At 43.9% G+C, this 22,158-nt stretch overlaps 1 protein-coding gene across 1 annotated transcript in view; it reads right to left on the bottom strand.

Annotated features, from left to right (window-relative positions):
- LOC126453583 (discoidin domain-containing receptor tyrosine kinase B-like) overlaps positions 1–22,158 on the bottom strand; it is a 204,308-nt gene that overhangs the window by 98,116 nt on the left and 84,034 nt on the right. Inside the window, exons 2-3 of the mRNA XM_050091128.1 lie at positions 12,185–12,287; positions 7,033–7,138 (exon numbers count right to left, since the gene is read on the bottom strand). Of these exons, the coding sequence (XP_049947085.1) occupies positions 7,033–7,138; positions 12,185–12,251 (173 nt within the window). The 5' untranslated portion in view covers positions 12,252–12,287. The remainder of the gene's footprint in view (positions 1–7,032; positions 7,139–12,184; positions 12,288–22,158) is intronic.

The following is a 22,158-nucleotide window of genomic DNA, read 5'->3' as shown; positions in this document are numbered from 1 at the left end:
AAATAGGTGAATCGTTGTGGCGGAAACTTAAGCAAGCGAAATTCCTTCTCCAGTCTGGGAACCGCTGCCTTGTAGAGCTGTTCAAGGTAAGATTATACCCAAAACTAAACAGAATCAACTCATGATCGTATCGAGCTGTTATTAACACAGCACACCTTCTGCCTCTTGCACCTCCGTGTCTCAGAGTAGCGGTAATCCCTCGCATAGCTGCTCGCGTTTCAACCTGGAAATTGATAGGCTTTGATGCCCTGTTTAAAAATTCTTCCGTTTCGATACCCACAGCCGAATGCAGTGATTGCATAGTTCGATCTGTACGACAAATAATCTGCTGAAACGACACATCTACGTGCAGTAATCGCTCCTGGGTATCTGAAGATAAATAAATCCCCAAAAGCGCTAAGAGAGCAATAAAGTCATACCTTGCCTTGTGTATGACATTTGCCATTGCGACCCAGTCATTCTAAATGTAGAACAACTGACTGTTTCAATTTCAACTTTGATATCGGATAACAAATGACAAAGGAAATATTTTTTTCGTGTAATATAATTAAAAATTGACATTTTTCGAATCTTTGCTTCATTTGAATTGTGAAGCTTTCGAAATATGGTGCTACAGAAGAATTCTGAAGATTAGATGGGTAGACCACATAACTGAGGAGGTATTGGTTCAAATGGTTCAAATGGCTCTGAGCACTATGGTACTTAACATCTTAGGTCATCAGTCCCCTAGAACTTAGAACTACTTAAACCTAACTAACCTAAGGACATCACACACATCCATGCCCGAGGCAGGATTCGAACCTGCGACCGTAGCAGTCCCGCGGTTCCGGACTGCAGCGCCTAGAACCGCAAGACCACCGCGGCCGGCGAGGAGGAGGTATTGAATGGAATTGGGGAGAAGAGAAATTTGTGACAATTTGACCAGAAGAAGGGATCGGTTGGTAGGACATGTTCCGAGGCATCAAGGGATCCCCAATTTAGTATGGGAAGGCAGTGTGGAGGGTAAAAATCGTAGAGGGAGACCAAGAGATTGAGAAGGATGTAGGTTGCAGCAGGTACTTGGAGATGAAGAAGCTTGCACAGGATAGAGTAGCATGGAGAGCTGCATCAAACCAGTCTCTGGACTGAAGACCACAACAACAGCAACTAATTCGGAAGTACTTCTTAAAGAACTGAGACGTCCTGATGATTTTAAAAGTGACCTTTTTTAGCGCAAACAGAAATACACATCTTGCAATTAACACTGGGATACATCAAGAAAGCAGTATTTGTCTCCATCAAAAACGGCAAAGAATCTATCCTTCTCCCCCTCCTATTGTTCTAGCTGACTTTATACCACTTACATTGTTGGCTCTGTCTGATGAGAGTTGCCCATCTCGAATCAGCTGCTTGTGTGACTTGGTGCCCTACTTGACACCAAAGAAGTCACTTTAATCTCAGACGACGATGCTGGTGTGCCGGCCGGTGTGGCCGAGCGGTTCTATGCGCTTCAGTCTGGAACCGCGTGGCCGCTACGGTCGCAGGTTCGAATCCTGCGTCGGGCATGGATGTGTGTGATGTCCTTAGGTTAGTTAGGTTTAAGTAGTTCTAAGTTCTAAGGGACAGATGACCTCAGATGTTAAGTCCCATAGTTCTCAGAGCCATTTGATGATGGTGTGTGAATCCGTGGGCAGTTTAGTGTAATTCTTCGTGAATTCGTTTCGGTGTTTTAGCTGTTTGAGTGTTGTGTTTCTAAATCACCAGCCAGACAGTAACCGAAAAGAATGTGCAGAACCACCCAAAATTCACGTTTGCCATTGTATCGGACCAATGGTTGCCAATACGCCGAGCAGGAATGATGCATTCAGACTCACCTCTCCATCTTGCAGCGTTAATGCTGTGCGGGAAGAAAAAGTCAACAGAACGTTAAGAGAACAACATAGCTTAACAGTGAGTATCAGGCGACAGGAACTACACTCCTGGAAATGGAAAAAAGAACACATTGACACCGGTGTGTCAGACCCACCATACTTGCTCCGGACACTGCGAGAGGGCTGCACAAGCAATGATCACACGCACGGCACAGCGGACACACCAGGAACCGCGGTGTTGGCCGTCGAATGGCGCTAGCTGCGCAGCATTTGTGCACCGCCGCCGTCAGTGTCAGCCATTTTGCCGTGGCATACGGAGCTCCATCGCAGTCTTTAACACTGGTAGCATGCCGCGACAGCGTGGACGTGAACCGTATGTGCAGTTGACGGACTTTGAGCGAGGGCGTATAGTGGGCATGCGGGAGGCCGGGTGGACGTACCGCCGAATTGCTCAACACGTGGGGCGTGAGGTCTCCACAGTACATCGATGTTGTCGCCAGTGGTCGGCGGAAGGTGCACGTGCCCGTCGACCTTGGACCGGACCGCAGCGACGCACGGATGCACGCCAAGACCGTAGGATCCTACGCAGTGCCGTAGGGGACCGCACCGCCACTTCCCAGCAAATTAGGGACACTGTTGCTCCTGGGGTATCGGCGAGGACCATTCGCAACCGTCTCCATGAAGCTGGGCTACGGTCCCGCACACCGTTAGGCCGTCTTCCGCTCACGCCCCAACATCGTGCAGCCCGCCTCCAGTGGTGTCGCGACAGGCGTGAATGGAGGGACGAATGGAGACGTGTCGTCTTCAGCGATGAGAGTCGCTTCTGCCTTGGTGCCAATGATGGTCGTATGCGTGTTTGGCGCCGTGCAGGTGAGCACCACAATCAGGACTGCATACGACCGAGGCACACAGGGCCAACACCCGGCATCATGGTGTGGGGAGCGATCTCCTACACTGGCCGTACACCACTGGTGATCGTCGAGGGGACACTGAATAGTGCACGGTACATCCAAACCGTCATCGAACCCATCGTTCTACCATTCCTAGACCGGCAAGGGAACTTGCTGTTCCAACAGGACAATGCACGTCCGCATGTATCCCGTGCCACCCAACGTGCTCTAGAAGGTGTAAGTCAACTACCCTGGCCAGCAAGATCTCCGGATCTGTCCCCCATTGAGCATGTTTGGGACTGGATGAAGCGTCGTCTCACGCGGTCTGCACGTCCAGCACGAACGCTGGTCCAACTGAGGCGCCAGGTGGAAATGGCATGGCAAGCCGTTCCACAGGACTACATCCAGCATCTCTACGATCGTCTCCATGGGAGAATAGCAGCCTGCATTGCTGCGAAAGGTGGATATACACTGTACTAGTGCCGACATTGTGCATGCTCTGTTGCCTGTGTCTATGTGCCTGTGGTTCTGTCAGTGTGATCATGTGATGTATCTGACCCCAGGAATGTGTCAATAAAGTTTCCCCTTCCTGGGACAATGAATTCACGGTGTTCTTATTTCAATTTCCAGGAGTGTAGAATGATGATCAATACCTAAATCGAGGTTTTAGTTCCTTAAAATAGTCAATCCATTCAACCATGTGATACATAAAATGTCCGTTCCGTTGCGTCCTCTCTAAGCAATAACGGCAGCCACTGCGAGGAATCCCGGAAATGTTTGACTAAATTATGTTGTCCACCAAATAGCCTGTGTGCCGCGATTGCTGCACCTGCAGGAGGTACACAGCCGCTTACAGAGTACGGAGAGGGCCAGATTCTCATTACCCTCACATTCCGCGCACATTCCACGCGCGCCACACTCTGCCGTGTCGTCATAGCAACCCCCACGAGAGGGGCTGGAGTAAGGGGGTCGGGCGGGGGAGTAGGGGAGGTTGGGGGGAGGAGCGCCCTGCCGCGGTTTAATCTCGCCGCTTACGTGCGAATTTTTACATCGTTAGCGCAATATCGGCAACTCTCTTCCGCGAGCTGCCATCTCTCCCGCTCTGGGCCTAAACCGCCGCCTCCCATCTTATTACCATGTTTCACGGTGATAAAAGCACACCCCGGAATAACGACATTTGTTCCATCAGCGTGTCCCCCGAGAGCGCTTCGTTTCCTTATGGGTTTGGGAGGAGCAGCACGTGATGTTACTATGCTGTTGGTGTTCCAGTTGACGGAGGGTCTGTGTGGTGGAGCCGACAGTGCGTTACTATCAAACCTTCCGTCTCACTTGGTAACTCTTTTCACATTCTAGGAGAATAGATTATTAGCTGACTCTTGGAACTAATTCTAAATAAATATGCAGTGCACTTATGAGAAAGTTCATCAGTACCTTCCAAAATATTTGATTTTGATTCGAAATGTACATCATGTCGGGAACTTCTAAAGAATTTTATTTCTTCGTCTGAAGCAATGAAAATCTCGTCTGAAGTAAAACCACAATGAGTAAATTACTGGAAGTGCTTCTGAAAGACTGTTTTGTATGTCACAATGCACTTCATTTCTACGTAACCATCTTTGAAATACAGCGTGTAGTTGTTGCAGAAAAGTTTAAAAAGCAGTATAACAGCTGTTTCGCTCGGTTTGTACATGTTGATTCAACTGACGAGTCTATGTGTATTATTTAACTGACCCTGAAAAACTGCAACATACTGACTTATCGTCCCAGCACCATATCAAAAAAAGCTCCATGTACAACAGTGAACATGTAAAACTTTTTCAGTCAAGCAGGCTGGAATCTGAATGAAAACTCCCTAAACAAACTGGACACACACTCAATTTAGACGTTGCAGAGGCAACGTAGAACGTCTAGCAATACCTATATAAGAAAAATTTGCAAAATATGTGCTAAATAACACTGGTAGATAAGTCTTCATCTTCATTGAAATGATGCTGACGATATTCTTGGTGTCGTCGTATAGAAAAATGGTTTAGTCTCCTTTTTATGTTAATACGCGAAGCATGAGTTTATGTGCGAATAAAAATACGAGTTGTAAATCTACTCTGACACGTCTGCAGTGATGACTGTCACCGAAGTTAAGCACCGTCGGGCTTGGCTAGCATTTGGGTGGATTTCCGTCCGTGTCTACCAAGCGCTGTTGGCCGGCGACGTGACTTAACACTTGTGAGGCCAATTGAGGAGCTACTTTACTGAGAAGTAGCGGCTGTGGTCACGGTTCTGGCAACGGCCGGGAGAGCGGTGGTGTGCTGACCACATGCCCCTCCATATCCGCTTCTGTGGTCTGAGGCCGACACGGCGGTCGGTCAGTACTGTTGGGCCTTCAGGGTTTGTTCACCATTATTGTGTAAGAAGTGGTTCTTGGTATGATCTTCAGTCAGAAGACCGGTCTGATGCAGCTCTCCATTGCACTCCGTCCGGTAAGTCTCCGCAGCTCTCCGTAGCTTACAGCAACCTACATTCATCTGAAGCTATTTAGTGTAGTCTTCCTCTGGTCTCCGTCTGCAATTCGTATCCCAATCGCTTTCCTCCATTACAAAACTGAATGTTCATTGACGCCGTAGGACATGTCCTAGCAGTCATTGACTGTGCGGCTGGTCACGGCGGAGGTTCGAGTCCTCCCTCGGGCATGGGTGTTTGTGTTTGTCCTTAGGATAATTTAGGTTATTTGGTGTGTAAGCTTAAGGACTGATGACCTTAGCAGTTAAGTCCCATAAGATTTCACACACATTTGAACATTTTTTTGACATGTCCTATAAACCGATCCCAGTTTTTAAACAGGCTGTGCCATGAATTTCTCTTCTCTCTAATTCGTTTCAGCAGCTGTTAACAGTTATTCGATCTACTCATCTACCTTTCAACATTCTTCAATATTTCTACAATTTAAAAGCTCCTGTTCTCTTCTTTGAGATGTTCATCGTTCATGTTTCATTTTCGTGCAACGCTATACTGCAGACACATACCTTCAAGAAAGAATACCTAGGATTCAGATTTACGTTCGATGTTAACATACTTTCTTTTTTTTTCTAGCTATCGTCAGTCCGCATTTTATATGGTCACCAGTTTGGCCATCATTAGTTATTCTGCTTTTTGTGTCTCTTTCCTTCTGTAATTCTCTCAGTATGACCCGGACTACATTAAATTACCCTTGTTTGCTTTTGTCGGTACTGATCTTACAGCATAACCTATTTTCAAGACACTATCCGTCCTACTCAACAGCACTACCAAATCCTTTGCCATCCGTGACAGAATTACAGTGCTATCACCAAACCTCAAAGTTTTTATTATTTCTTCCTGAACATTAATTCCTCTTCCATATTACTCCCTGTTTTCCTTCACAGCTTGCTCATTATACAGGCTTAAGAACATCCAAGATGGGCTACAATCCTGTATCACTCCCTTCTCACCCACTGCTTCCCTTCATGTCCTTTGACTGTCATAATTTCGGTCTTGTTCCTATGTAAATTGCAAACAACCTTCCGCCACCTCTATTTTATCACTTTTATTTTTGGATTTTAAAAAAGTATTCCAGCCAACATTGTCAAAATCTTTCTCGGAACCTACTGACGTTGTGTAAGTGTAGGTTTCCCTTCCTTTGACATATCTTCTGGCCTACGTATCTCTAAAATGAAAACTTATCAGCCTCAGTGTCAGTCACTATCAATTTTTACATTTGCAAACTCTAATTTACTAAACTGATACGACAATAAAATAAGGAATACATGACCGCAACAGAAACATAACACTTTTTTCATCCCAGCAGCATCCTCACAAGGAACTGGGTGTTTGAAATATTTTGTGATCAAGAATCCAAGTTCACAGCTGTGGTGAGGACAGAAACATAGAGCATAGTATTTAAGTCCAAACCCGCGACGAAACGCGTGCCACTCCTCACGTTCATTGGAATGATCGGAATGTACTGTTCGGCAAATCTTTTGTCGCAGCTGTCATTTTTGCTTTCCATTTCTGATCGGATGGATAGAGATGTAATTAGTAAATAGGCTGTGCGCTGAGTACTAAGGAAGTAAATTAGGACTCGCGTCGACGACGTCACTAGAGTCGAAGCACAAGTTCGGATTATGGAAGGTTGGGAAGGAAATCACCATCTTACTTTCGAAAGGAACCATCCGGCATTTGTCTGAGCACGCCCTGGGGACACCACGGGAAAGTATTGAATACTAATGGAGAAAGTTAGCTGTTGCATAGCGCAGAGACCATGCACGCTTGACACTTACCGGGCGACGTGCGGCCCCACGTTTCCGCTGTCGAAGGAGGAGCTGGCGGTGATGTCTTTGTCCGGGATGGCGCCGGACTCCATTCCCAGAGGCCAGACGCATTGCGCTGCGACACACAGGAACACATGTTAATGGAGCCTGAGTCACACTTCCGAGGCAGGCGCGGCGCTGAGTGGCTTACCAAGTAAGCCTCTCTGGAAGGACACTACTCAACTCTTTCTCTGACGTCTATATTTCGCAGTGTTCTGTCAGGGCAGTAAGGGAAAGAAAATTTATTATTTGTCACCAAGGGAAAGCAAATAACATTTAAGTTATATGACTCATCAACACTTTCTGCCATTTTGTGTGTGCGTGTGTGTGTGTGTGTGTGTGTGTGTGTGTGTGTGTGTGTGTGTGTGTATGTGTTTTATTGAAACTCACTTGTGATCCTAGCTCACCAACATTCCTCTCATTTGTTATCGACGTAGTTAAGCAGAAGAAGCTTGCAAAAATTACATTTAGAGATTAAATATCCTATCTTTAACTAAAAACTTACCTCGCATGTATCTTCTGTACATCCGATACTACCTAAAATGACTTTGAGCTGTGTTCAGCCTCCAAACTTAACCAATCTAACAATATTTTCCGCAAAACTACGTATTTCTTTGAAGTGACTGATCTGCATTATTCACTGTATAACCGATCATCACTACTTATGTTTAACGAATGAAGTAGGTTACTGGAAGGAACTATTGTGCTGCTTTCAACTAAAGAAGTTCGATATAAATGTACCAGAGTGTAAATCCCAAATGGTAATTTCTTAAGGTTTATGGAAGTTTCAAAAGAAAAAGTATATCAGATAATATTTACTTGCGCCAGACACTTTATTTTGCACGAAGCGCTGTGAATAGCCGTCAGCTAGTCTGGGGGAGGGGGAGGAGGGGGCGTAAACATCTACGACCACCGCATCAACAGTAAACCTTGTCGGTTATCCATTACTAATACCATTTTCATAAAAGTATTTCGCTTTTGAATCTTTCCATTGCTTTAAGACGCTTTTTGACATGATGCAAAAAATGGTTTTATCTTCATCCAGCAAAGACACGGGAAATGTAGTTTTCAATCGTTTATTTCATTTTAATCATTAATTAAACCACCAATTTTTATAATTCCCACATGTATCATGACTATAGCACAGCTTGGCAACCTGAAGATGTTCTTAACACGAAACAGGTCGTAGCGCGTTTACTTATACAGCTGAGGTGATTTTATCTGTATCTTCTGCGCTAATAACAGAACTGTAAAATCACTGTGTCTGTCTGTGTGTCTCCAAACCTACTATACAAATTTTAATGGTGTCTTTAAATGTATCTTGATTGTAGCTTGGACCAACATATATTTGTTTCATAAAAATCGGATAATGAAGAAAGAGATATCGCAATTTAACGTTTTATCTAAAAACTGCCGTGTCTGTCTGTTTGAATACGCTAATCACCAAAGTTAGTACACGAATTTTCATGGTATTTTCAAGGGGAAACTTGATCGTGGTTTGGAGAAACATACAGGATTTACTTAATCAAAATCGGAACAAGGAAAAACATGTATTGTAATTTAAACTTTTATATAATATCGTTTGCCCAGCTTAGTAGTTCGAATGTTTAGTTGTTACCAAATACTACATCAAACAACCACTAGGTGGCGCTGGTTTTTTCATATACCTCATTGGCAGAAATATTTTCTGAACTTTATGACAGGGACAGAACGAAGCGACACAATCTTAGCTTTATGAATATAAATTGACAGTGAATTTACTTGGCAGGAATGTATGGATTTACTGATTTCGCTTTGTGTATAAAACACATATCGATTTTGCTTTGCTTCTTTCTATAAGTTTTATTTATATTCTTTGCTACGAAAAACCTATTTAGAAAGTTCACTATATGATATGAGTGACAATGCATTACTTTTTGATTTCGTTCTGTTTATGAACAAAAATGCTTGGAATACGGACGAATCTTTCGGCTATAAGACCGAGACCTATGGGGTTTCTATAACCCAACGAAGATCGTCAGGCGAGACGCCGTGGCTCGAGACATCAGGCTTCTCGCTTTTGGGAATTTCCTTCCAAAATAGAAGCACGATGTAATTCTGATCGAGAGTGTCATGCATATCTCGCTCCTCAGAACCCTTCACTCACAGACACATAGAGTTACTCCTACCCAACGCAAATAATAGAAACGGCAATTTTGATATGAGGGGAAGTCATCTTTGAAGTTTACATTACGAGTTTTATACACATCAGCAATTCATTTTGGATAGCCATTAAGTATCGTTACTATATCTGCAAAAAAGAATTTCCTTTTTTACAAATTTTCACTACTGCAAAGAAAATTCCAACTTTGAGGAACTATAGGAGTGAAGTCCACATGTATTCTGTGTTTTAGTGAATGGACAAGTGTAACAGACAGCGCATGCCTGGGATGCAGCAGTTTATGCAGAGAACGGACTGCGAGTCACTGGCACTACGGACAAGCGACAGACCTAACTTATGACTGACAGTACTGTAGTGAACGGCGACGAGTAAGAGTTAGTGTGTTTCTGGGTTGCACCAGCTCTACATGCAAAACTGATCGTGAGTCAATGTGAAAAGGCTGAGGAGAGCACTGTTTCCCAGGGGCGAGACCTCACTTATGACTGACAGAACTGTTGTGAATGACGATGTGTGACTGGGATGCACCAGCACTACACGCAAAATGAACGTGAGTCACTGACAATGTGAACAGGCTGAGGAGGGCACTGTTTCTCAGAGGATAGTCCTTGCTTATGACCCAGAGATCTTACTTATGAGTGACAGTGGGGACTCGTTGCCAGGCGGTTTTAAGCACTACTTAAACACGTTCTTTTGCTAAACATTTACCTCGTCCCAATAAATCATTCTCTTGAGCAACGTCATCTGCTGAAAACCCGATTTTTTTGTGGCCGCCTCTATAATCCGGCACGAAGAGACAAGCCGTTATTTTCTATTCTACTCTGCCTAGGTAGAACACACTTTATGGCCCCACTCACTAGCGGTACCGCACAGACTGGTCGCACGAACGGCGTTTTCTGAGGTCGATGACAGCGGAGTTCACGATGTGAATGTCTAACCAAACGGAAGTCCAGAGAATGGCCAGGTTGTCTTCAACTAATGAAACAGTTCAGAGAGCAATCCGAATCATAAATGTAATAGAGGCAAGGTCAAAACTCTACTGTTCAGTGGGGCGTAACTAAGGACTTAGAAGACTTCCAGGAGCCTGGTCGCCGTATTTACCGGAATATTCTCGCCAGCGCCGGCTCCTCGTGACATGCTGACAACGACGGAAGCGCTTGGCATGGGAGCAGGCTGCAGCCAGAATACGGAGCCCGAGTATCTCTGACGCGTTCACCTTAACGATAGTCAGGCTGGGCGGAGAATGTGAATCACTGTCAGATACTAGGCATTCAACCACCAACAGCTGTGAATCATCCTCCGAGCACTGAATGCTAGCAGAGATGGACAAGACAAGATCCCAGAATTCTGCGGTGGATCGATGCTCGCAAAAAGCCAGCTGTGCACTGTTGAGGACATGCAACGTGTTATGGGCCAGGGCCATGAGTGGCATCTAATACCGCTCAAGGCTAAACCGTTACAATCAAGCCGCCTTTAGCGCCAGTGGACATTCAGCCAGCGCGGGCTCTGCGTAATATCCGCCGTGGACAACCTTAGAAGGATACCTCATGCAGAGACAACGCACTACTGAGGTCAGGGATAAAGCGCTATGACGCTTAAAGGTTCCAGCTTTTACTGTACCCTCAAACTGTTCAATCTAGCGCTGATCCGACCAGTGATAGAATATGTGGCCGTAGAGTGAGGCAACGCCGCAAACAAACACATACGTCTGCTTCTGGGTCTGCAGGGAAGGGTGTTACGACTCGACTTGTACTTGCCACGTGAGTGGAGCATCGTGAACTTACTGGAATCCAGTCACTGCAAGACCGTTTTAACCTGACTGTTCGATAGCTCTACGAGAAGTTGCAGCAGTTAGATAACAGCTTAGTCTCAAATCCGGGAAATCACAGGCGCAGACGCGAGCACACTGGTAGCCTGACCTGCTACAAGTATAATCGGCTCTCGTACCAACTAAGTATACAGTCACTCACACACACACACACACACACACACACACACACACACACACACACAATTGCTCTAAGGAACGTGACGCCATAGTGTAGCGTTAGGCCAAAAAAACCGACCAAAAATTCAGGAAACATCGAGAACAGCACAGAGCGTTTACACTGTGCAAAAACAGAGATAAAATGGGCTGTCTCCTATGGAAAAGAACGCCGGAAGGATGGAAGGAAGATTAGTATTAAACGTCCCATTGAAAGCGAGCCACTGGAGACGGAACATAAGCTCGGGTTAAGGAAGGATCGGGAAGGAAATTAGTCGCGTCCTTTGAAAGGAACCATCCTGACATCCGCTTTAAGCGATTTAGGGGATCAGGATGGCCGGACGGGAGTTTCAACTGTTGTCCTCCCGAATGCAAGTCCATTGTATAAACCAATGTGCGACTTCGCTTCATTCTCAGGTAAAGGGCGAGCGTCGCCCGATCCAAGACCGGTGAAATATAACTTATAAGCCAGCCATCAGAGGACCCATTTGTGCCGTGTGAGCCCAGTCCACGCTCGCTGAAACCTATGTCTAATATCTTTTTGGTTTTTTGATTTTAATAATTTTTTGTCATGTTATAAATCCAGTCATGGATCAAAAAAGTTTTATTAACCAGGTGCAGCCAGAGTTCTGCTACGCAATGACATTTTGGATCATATGAGGTGTAGGCACATAATTTTTTCAGATGAAACATTATTTTTGCCATTTGGAGCGTTTTATACGGTTAAAAGGTTGCTATAGGATGCATTGCTCAGATGACAATCAATTCCTCGTTTTATGTTGGTGGTTTCCGCCTCTCGCGACATAATCTGCATTACATAGAGTTGAATAGTTACTTTTGATCAGATAATGTATTAACACTAACGTCTGCTACACAATGTTCTATTCCGAATTGCTAAAAGTATATTGCACATTGTCGGCGGTTAACTAGTAATTGTTATCAGTGATAGCAGTAAGTATAGCGGTAAGGTGCGTACTCACACACGTCGAGTGACGAGCACAGTGCCACGTGGAGTGACAGCAGAGCCACGGCCGCCAACAACTGCATCCTCACTGACTCCGGCACTGCTCACCGCAAACCTGCCTGCAAAGAAGGAACACACCATTAGAACGCTATGGTTCAAAGTCGTAACACGTGTCAGTACATGGTTTCATTGCCAGTCCCGTAGCCTGGCTTCTGGAAAGGAGCAAGTGTCAATTATCCTTTCATGTTTGAAACCATTGCGGTTCTCGTAAGAAGAGGTCGTTAGGTATATGAACTGATGCGTAGTTGGAGAAATGAGTAGAAAGGAGAGTAGTCATTAACGTTTAATTTCATGCGTAGTACTGCCAGATTTCCGTAGTGCACTGTTCGAGCACAAAAAATTGTAAGCAAAGTGGATTATTGTGCGACAGCTCGTTTTCGGTAGTTGCGGGAATACTGGAAGTGTGTCAGTACAATTCAGAGGGTTACAGATGTTCTGTGGATTGCTCCAGGTACGTGTCACGGTACTGTGGCGTGAGGATTTCGATGTGTGACAGGACTGCATGACATGTAAGAGTAGAAAAGGAAACGTTCTGACTTTCGAGGTGATAATTAAAACCAGATATAATCACATCTGGTATATTTTATACGCAAATGACGATAGAAACTTGGAGAAACTTTTAACTAGCTCGTCAAAAATAAAAATTCGCTTTGGCGCCAGTTGTAAGTCACCTGTTCCTATGTTTGCCAGTAGCGGTATCCCTGGAGTCCTCTCTCTCTCTCTCCCTCTCTCTCTCTCTCTCTCTCTCTCTCTCTCTCTCTCTCTCGTTTTCTCTCTCCCGTTCGCTCGTTGCAGAATTTGCGCCGTGCAGAGATGGCGATAAAAAAGCAGTAAACTGCGATTTGCGTTCTCCGTTACAACAGGTGCAATGAAGTTACAATATTGTGCAGTGAGTTTCGTCGAGAACAAGAAATCAACGATGGATCGACCGCAAGGAGCGCACGTATCTAGCAATGCACATTACGGTATCTGTTTTTTTTTTTTCCTCTTAGATTTGCAGTTGGAACAAAGAGGAGAAAGAGGAACAGTCACTAATGATTAATTAGTCTATGTGCCGCAAATTCTCACTGAAGTAACTCTTCATCCGACATCATGAGGTTTCCCGTCAAAGAAAAATCCTAGGCACAACCGGGAACTGAACCCGTATCCTCCGCCCAGTACCCAGATTCTCTGACCAGCCAGTTACCGGGCCATACTTGATCAATCAATGCTGAGGCAAAAGAGTATTGTGTCTAATATTACTTTGCGTTTTTATTCTGTGGAAACATGAAATGAAGAATATTTGTTACAAAAAAAAAAGAGCTAATACTTTCTTTTGGTTGCTGCTTTAAATTATAAAATTCACTTAATCTTTCATAGTCGAAGAACATTATAACAATATTGAATAGGGCACATTTCCTAATGTTCTGCAATATTATATTTATTTGTTCTCGAACCTTTTGCTGACTTCTTTGACTATTGATAGTCACCTAAGATGGCCTTAGGACAAAGCGACCCGTTTAGTGACCGAATAAAAAAAGTATAATTTTGCAAAACATCAGGAACTGTTTCCTACTTAATTACTCTTGCTTACAATTATTTCTCTTTATTAACGAATCAGATACAGGGAGTCACAACGAACGGATGAGTGGAAGGACGCGATGAGGATTTAACAAAAAAATAGGCCGGGGAAGTCTAAATCTGTTCCGGATATCAGTATCCCTAGTTATAGAGCATATCGCCGATTAAACATATTTACTGATTTACTTCTTCATAGGGAATCTATGACCATGCGGAGCTGTCGAGTTTCTTGTGCAGTTTTATATCTCTTTAGCCCAAGTATATTCTAATTAGAAAACATTAACAATAATTAGGAAACATTAACCTGTTTCCTGTTTACTTTGTTCGTGTGCTACTTCAGAATAAGAAATTACTGTATCGGTAAATGTTCTACTGTCCTACGCATCTCAGGTGCCGAATTAGAAACTCTCACTTAAATAAAATTCTTGTGGTTGCGCGACTGCGTCATAAGTGATGAGACTACAAACACTTCTGATATTTCGGCAGCCTCCTTCAGAATGGCTGCAGTAGCACCCGAAACGGTTAGTTTCATTACATGTGGTGCGACATGCCGAGGTCATACGACTCTCTTCCAGAAACACATTTCAGAAGAAGCGTTTAGATTTTTACAGGCATCGATTTTCAAATTTCGCAGATAAATTTGGGACAATCAAGTAGCGTGAAGATTTTCTCGAAAATGCCAAGAACGTCTGTACATTATAAGCTGAATTTATTGCAGGATACATGTTAGTTCCTTATGTGATGGCCTGCCCACGTGTACGGGCTTACGGCCTGACTCGTAATGTTCTAGTCAGGTAAAGAAACACATTCCCAGCTTGACCGTGCCTGCTGTAAACAACAAATCCAACGCAACTCGTACGTCTGCAGGTAGAACTTACAAACCAGAGAAAGTTGAGTCAGGGGAGTCAGAAAAGTGAAACTTTCAACCGAAAAAAATGAGGGGCTGTTAAATGTAAGCGGAACAATCATCACAACGGGACCATGGAATGGCTCCGTTCAGATTTCATCATCTCACACGTTAAGACATTTATCCCGCTGGGAGACGCGACGATCAATTCGCATTTCATAGATTGAACTCGGCCGCTGACATATCCACAACCATACCCACTCTTGTGCATCCTCCTCTGACTGAAAGCGACGTGCATATACGTATTTCTTTAGCTCCCTGAAGATGTGAAAATCACCCGGTGAAAGATCCCCGAAAAGTAGCCTTCGTCTGATTGGTAGTATGGGGACGATGTTTATCGTGCAACATGATGATTAGGTACTAAAGCATTCAGGGCGTTTTGATTTTAAGACTCGTTGTGGTTTCTGCAATGTGTCTTTATAGCGCTGATTGTGGCTGCGCGCTCGAGGAACCCTACGAGCAGAGGAAGAATCTGGTTGCACGATAACGCCCGCCCTCATTTTGCCAGTCGGACGAAGGCTGCTCTTCGACGATTTGGTTTTGGAATACTGCAGCATCCTCCGAACAGCTCGGATCATTCACCAGGTGACTTTCACATCTTTGACGACTTAAAGAAAGACATCTGGGGACGTCAGTTTCAGTCGAACATGGAAGAGTGGGTGCGTCTGTGGATCCGTCAGTGGTCGACAGCATACTACGAAACATGAATTAATCGTCTCATCACCTATTGGGATAAATATCTTAGCAGGTGTGGTGATTACCATTCTTCATGGTCCCTTGTGGGGGATGTTCGGTTTTCATTTGATGGCCCCTTATAGTGACTTGCCGAACACACGGGAAACGAATCAAAGATACAGCATTCGATTCATTTACCCGCTTGCACAACCACGGTCTTGAGACCTGAGTTCACAGACGTCTTGCTAAGTGAAACACTGGTACAGGTGAGTGCACACTTTGATTTTACATTTTGTAAAGTATAAGGTTGCCACAGTATGAGAATATTCTTCAGCATTCTTCTGTGCCATCACGTTTCAAAAGTTTATGTTCCCCTCCATTATTTTCATTTTACTTTCGTTGATGTTCTTATTGTAATCACCAGAGTGTACTGTATGCATCAAACGTTTGTGTATTTCTGTTGTGTAGTTAATTAAATCAGAGGGTTTGTAAATAATTTTTAAGACCTAAATGTGAATTAAGAGGAAATGTGTAACATTACTTTCACATACGCCAATTTGATGTTTTATATTGCAATAGGTACGCTAAATATTTAAAGACCATGGACTAAATTGACTTATCGTATATTGCAAGTAAGCCCTTAAGTATATTATGTGTATCGCAAAGATTCCTATCGAGCATTAGCGTTTTACCTATTTGATTCCCTGCTAAGTTCACTAATTCAATCACAAAGCTATCCATAGTTCTATTGTGCTCCTACCCCTTATTTCACCCAAAAGTTATCTAATGATTTCTTTGAAACTCACAGTAACCTCGGGTTTTTCAGTTTTTCCAGGTCCTATCCCCTTAATTTCCTACCTCGTGACAATTTATTCAGTTTTAATCTCAAGTTTCTAACTAATAAACGGTGGTCGGAATCCACATCTACCATCTTTCAATGGCTGCAGGTGTCTTCCAACGATGCAATCTCCTTACATGATTCCGAAACCAAGCGTAACCAATAATTAAATTACGTGCTGTGTAAAATTCGACCAGGTGGCTTAGTCTTTCATTTCTTTTCTCTAATCCGTGTCCTAATACCATTTCTCCAACTCTTCCTTTCTCTGTAATCGAACTTAGGTCCCCATCGCAATCAAACTGTCATCTTTATGTGAATAATTCCCTTTGGCTCTTCATACATTCACTCAATCTCCTCAACATCTGCGGAGCTAGTCGTCAGATAAAATTTTACTACTGTGCGAGGTGTTGATGTCGTGTGTATCTTGGCTACTATAATGTGTTCACTAGGCATTTCATAGTAGCCTGCCCGCCTTCCTATTTTCTTATTCATTATTAGAGCTTCTCCTGCATTACAGCTATCGGAATTTTTACGTATAACACTTACTGACCTTACCAGAATTTGCTATTTTTCCTGGCATCAAACTTCACTTGTTTCCACTACGTCGATCTGTACCTTTTTTTTAAATAGACACACCGCTATTTGACTTATTGTTGTTTATTTAATTACGACCCACGTTTCGGCCATTTCTGAGTCCTCACTATCATGACGGCTGAAGAACGTGTGTTCATCTTGTATAGACCAAAGAAAACCTGTTTTTATTAAATATGGCATGATGTATTTACATGATGATGATTTTCACATCTGGCATTTCGTGGTGAGCGAATATTGTTGTTAATTTATGGCCAATTTTGAGCTTGTTGTCCTGCAAAATATGTTACTGACATAGACTCAATCACCTGAATATGGCATAAAAGGCCGAAACCTGGGTCGTAATTAAATAAACAACAATAAAGTCAAATATTGGTGTGCTCATTTAAAAATTATTGTATGATTGTTGCTCGGTAACATCAAACTTTAAACCTTTCCATTTGCCGTTTTAAATTCTCTAAAGTACCTACCCGATTAAGCGATCCAGCTTTGTACGTACCGACTAATAAAATACCAGTTTATTCTGAGTAGTCCTCGCCCAGAATATTGTACCCAAGAGGATGCCATCATCATTTAACCACACAGCAAAGATGCGTTCCCGTGGGAAAAATAACGGCTGTAGCTTCCCCCTTGCTTTTAGCCGTTTGCAGTACCATTACAGCAAGCCCATGTTGGCTGATGTTACAAAGGTATATTAGTCCTTCGTCATCCAGAGCGTTGCCCCTGCGACTACTGAAAAGGCTGATGCCCCTCTTCAGAAGCCACATGTTTCGCCTCTCCAAAGACATCGCTCCATTTCGGTTGCTCCTACGTTTAGCCATTCAAGCCATCACGCCTCGGCAACGTCAATGGTTCATGGTCGGGCTGTTACTGTTACAGTTGTTGAATTAATATGCACGATACCTGCTCTCAAATTTTCGAATTTTTTCCAATGCTATATTCCTCTGAATTGCCTTTTGTTGGGTGTTGATGTAAAGTGCTGAACCAAGACCTTATATAAGAAAGGAACCGTATGGCATTAATGGCCAGGAGACCCCAGTGGAGTGATCGCCCGCTTTGAGCAAGTCTTTCTGTTTCACGCCACGTCGGCGACTTGCACGTCTTTTTTGTGGTGAAATGATTTGCACAACACAGACTCCCAATCCCCTAGCTTACAAAATCCCCGCTCCGGCTGGGAATCGAAACTGGGACCCCGCCATCTGGGGGAAACCATGCTAACCTCTAGATCAAACCCGTTCAGGAAGCAGAAAGGCGAGCACTAGAGCTCACGCTCGTTAACACCACTTCAGTAGACGACGCTTGCGTTGAAAATAGGTTGTTCTGTTTTCGGAGGAGTGACAATCTGTTACGTTCACTGTAGTTTTAAACGCAAGGTAATATAATTAATGTCGCAGTGCTTAAAGTGCAGAACAGATGTTTCAAAATCGATGAAAGGCAGCGTTGTGGCCAAGTTAGGTGCTTAAAAGTGAAGGTCAGACTCACGAGTAAGAACTAACAATTTTTAACACTTCAGTGCAGAATGCTTATCTACAGTTAGAACATACAAGCCTGCAGTAGTTGATGATAAGTTTCATAATAAAATAACTCTTCTGGATAAGAATTAAAGTTTTCTTTAACATTAATTTCCACAACTTCACAAGTCGGCATTTACGATTACGTTGATGTCTGGACCTGCGTATTTGAGAGCCCAACTTCTTTCCACAGCGCAGGGAACGAAATCTATCCACAAAGCTCACTGACAGACTTCATTTTAAAAGCTTATATTCGAATTAGCGGTGCTCAGAATGCGTTACCAGACATTGAAGCCTTAGTGAAATAGTATTCAATGACTGCAATGTTCCTATGTTTAGTGTATGAATAAAATAGTCACGAAATACTTGTTGATGGCAACGTAAACTTCGTCTGAAACAACCTTTGTCATAAGAATACATCAATCTTAACAAACATTATGCTTCGTACTCAGCTGTCCCATGCACTTTGCCTAATCAAATGGTTCAAATGGCTCTCGCCGCACGTGATTAGCCGGCGGTATATGGCGCTGCAGTCATTGGACTGTGCGGCTGGTCCCGGCGGAGGTTCGAGTCCTCCCTCCGGAATGGATGTGTGTGTTTGTCTTTAGGATAATTTAGTTTAAGTAGTGTATAAACTTAGGGACTGATGTCCTTAGCAGTTAAGTCCCATAACATTTCACACACTTTTTTTTTTTTTTTCAAATGGCTCTAAGCACTATGGGACTTAACATCTGAGGTCATCAGTCCCCTAGACTTAGAACTGCTTAACCTTAACTACCCTAAAGACATCATACACATCCATTCCCGAGGCAGGATTCTAACCTGGGACCGTAGCAGCAGCACAGTTCCAGTCTGTAGCTTCTAGAACCACTCGGCAACAGCGGCCTGCTTTTCCTAATCAAATAAGGGAAATATAAGTTACATTTGAAAGTCGTTTCTCATCCATGCAACAGTTTTAGGAAATAAATTTGCCACGAAAGGTATTAATTAGCAACCGTGAAGCGATAGACCTCCATAGAATAGTTAACGGCCGTAGAACAGACACGTCGATAATAGTTTCTCATACCGAGCCGTCTTGTTACGATTCGTTCTGCATTCCCTTCCTTTCCTCTTCCCTTTCCCATTCCACCACTCGCCATGATCCGGCCGGTTGGTCACAGCTGAGGCGTGAGCGCGAACCAGCTCGCACGAGCAGTTCGGTAAATAGGTCTGCACTAGACAGTACTGATACAAAAAAATTACCATTATTATATTTTACATACTTTACTGTTATTAAAATTGTAAGCATCTGTGGAATGTTAAAAATGTGCGTGATCGCAAGCAAAAGTAATATTTGCGAGGGTAGCAACTGCCCCACCGCTAGCCACAACGGAACCTGGATCCGTCCATGTTATGAAGAGACGAGCGGAACTTGAAAGGAGTGCCATTGCGGAAATGTAGTCGTCGCCGCCTGGCAAAGCGCCTCGTATCTCTAAACACACGGTAGACGGCCAGGCCGGTTGGCTTCCGTGCGGCGCTGAAAGATCGTAAACACACGGGCGCGACCGGTAGGCGCACGTCGCGACGTCGCAGACGGCACAGAAAGTGGAAGGCGTCAGGGAAGCGGGGAGGCAGGGAGAGAGAGGCGGAGAGGAGGCCGGGCTCTTGCTGATTTACTGTTCCGGTAATTACTTGGGGCCGCCGCGGGGGCGCTTTTGAAGTCCCCCGTCGCTGCTCTCTTTTGCCGTTGTTTACGACGGCTGACGGAGTCGCGCGGCTAAAATTCGCCCCCTACAGCGTCGCTAACGGCAGTCTCAGCGTGCGCTTTCAGCGCTGCCGGTGATCCTGATAAACTGTAGCCCACCAGAAGTCATGAGATATAATGTCAGCCATCCCTTATAAGTCAGGATTCGTACCAAAACTTTAAGAGGGCTCTACCGAAATTAATACAAAAGCGTCACTCTGTCTTTATTGGGTGATAGAGAGCGTTCAGTGTTAGGATGGACATACCATTTAGGCTTTCACAGGCAGTGTTTACTTCGGTTAAAAACTATAGACAGGGAAGCCGAGGACGATATATAAAATTATTCGTCCTTATCAGTGCGAGATATCGTCGGAGATACATTGGTGTATACCTTGCACACCTGCATGGACTACAATAGCACACTTCCCTACTCAATCCAAATTCCCATTCACTCGTTGTCCACTTGATATTCCCCCTAAACTCGACCAGCAGTGGAGACCCTTTCCAGTTGAATTGAAATAGCACCTCAGAATCGAACGGAACGGAGGATACTCCCTGAATGGTTCAAATGGCTCTAAGCACTGTGGGTCTTAACATCTGAGGTAATCAGTCCCCTAGACTTAGAACTACTTGAATCTAACTAACCTAAGGACATCACACACACCCATGCCCGAGGCAGGATTCGAACCTGCGACCGTAGCAGCAGCGCTGTTCCGGACTGAAGCGCCTAGAACCGCACGGCCACAACGTCCGGCGATCCTGCCTGAAACCCAGCCATAGGTGCTTTGATCAAATACAACTATTTGTTTTCAGAGACTTTTTCAAAGTTCGAATATCTAGGCGCAGTTAACCAAAACTACTGTACCAGGTGAGTAGGAAACTCGGATTCGAATCCCGGACTTGGTACAAATTGTCATTCCTCGCTTAAGTCTGCATATATACATCGATTATTTTTAATTGAGAACGAAGTCACCAGCCAATTATGGTTTCGGCTTCACGAGACGATTGGCAGTGTCTTCTACAGTACAGCTCTATAAATGCTGTCACCTTGAGCTTTGGACGCAGTCACCAGTTTAACCCCGAAGATAAGTACCGCACAGGGAGCGAAACGACATTGAACAGTTTTATATAACGACCACAGCCTGCCAGCCCGATGGTTTTAACTGAGGTTTCAAATGGGAACGATCCGTTTGGCGCTCCTCTTCGCTATCTTCTGGAGCCATAGATTTTCTGCAGTTATAAAACACGAAGGACGTGAAAGGTAGGCAGTAGTTGAGAAAGGAGTGAGCCAAGCCTTTATCCTGTCCTCTATGTTATCCAGTCTTTACATAAAGCTAACAGTAATGTAAAATAGGATAAAATTTGGAAAAGCAGAGCTGAAGTAGGAGAATGTCGATGTGATTGTCAGAGACGGGAATGGATTTGTGAGGTCAGCTGAAGTGAGTCGATAGTGTCTTGAAAAGTAGCTGTAAATTCACATACATAAATGCAAAGCAAGGGGAATATAATGAAGCCGAATTAATTAATGTGAAGCTGAAGTCATTGGGATATAAAGTGGGACATTAAAAATTATTTGATGAGTTTTGCTGTTTCGGTAGCAAAATAACCGATGATGGCGAAGTAGAGAGGATACAAAGTGTTGAACAACCACAGCACGGAAATTATTTCTGAAGAAGAGGAATTTGTTTAAACGTAATATCAATGTAAGTGTAAGGAAGAATTTTCTAAAGGTACTGTCTGGAACGTAACTTTATATGGAAGTGAAACGTGGCATACCCTGTTTGGACTTAAAGACAATAGACGCTTTTGAAATGTGGTGCAGTAGAAGAGTGATTAAGATTAGATGACTAGCTCTAATAGCAAATGAGGTGGTACTGAATCGAATTGGGGAGAAACGAAATTAACGGACTTCTTGACTCCCATTAGGGATCTGTTCGCAGAACCCTTCCTGAGACATCAAGTATTTGACGATCTGGTAATGGAAGGAACTGTGAGGGGTAAAAATTGTAGGTGGAGACTTGACTGAAGTACGCAGATTAAAATTAAAGTATTCGTGTGGGACTTATGCAGAGCGATGAGAGTTGCACAGGATAGACTAACATGGAGAGCTGTAAACAAGGCCACG

Source organism: Schistocerca serialis, chromosome 1, assembly GCF_023864345.2.
Source record: "Schistocerca serialis cubense isolate TAMUIC-IGC-003099 chromosome 1, iqSchSeri2.2, whole genome shotgun sequence".
Taxonomy (NCBI): domain Eukaryota; kingdom Metazoa; phylum Arthropoda; class Insecta; order Orthoptera; family Acrididae; genus Schistocerca; species Schistocerca serialis.
This window is presented reverse-complemented; position numbering and strand designations above follow the sequence as displayed.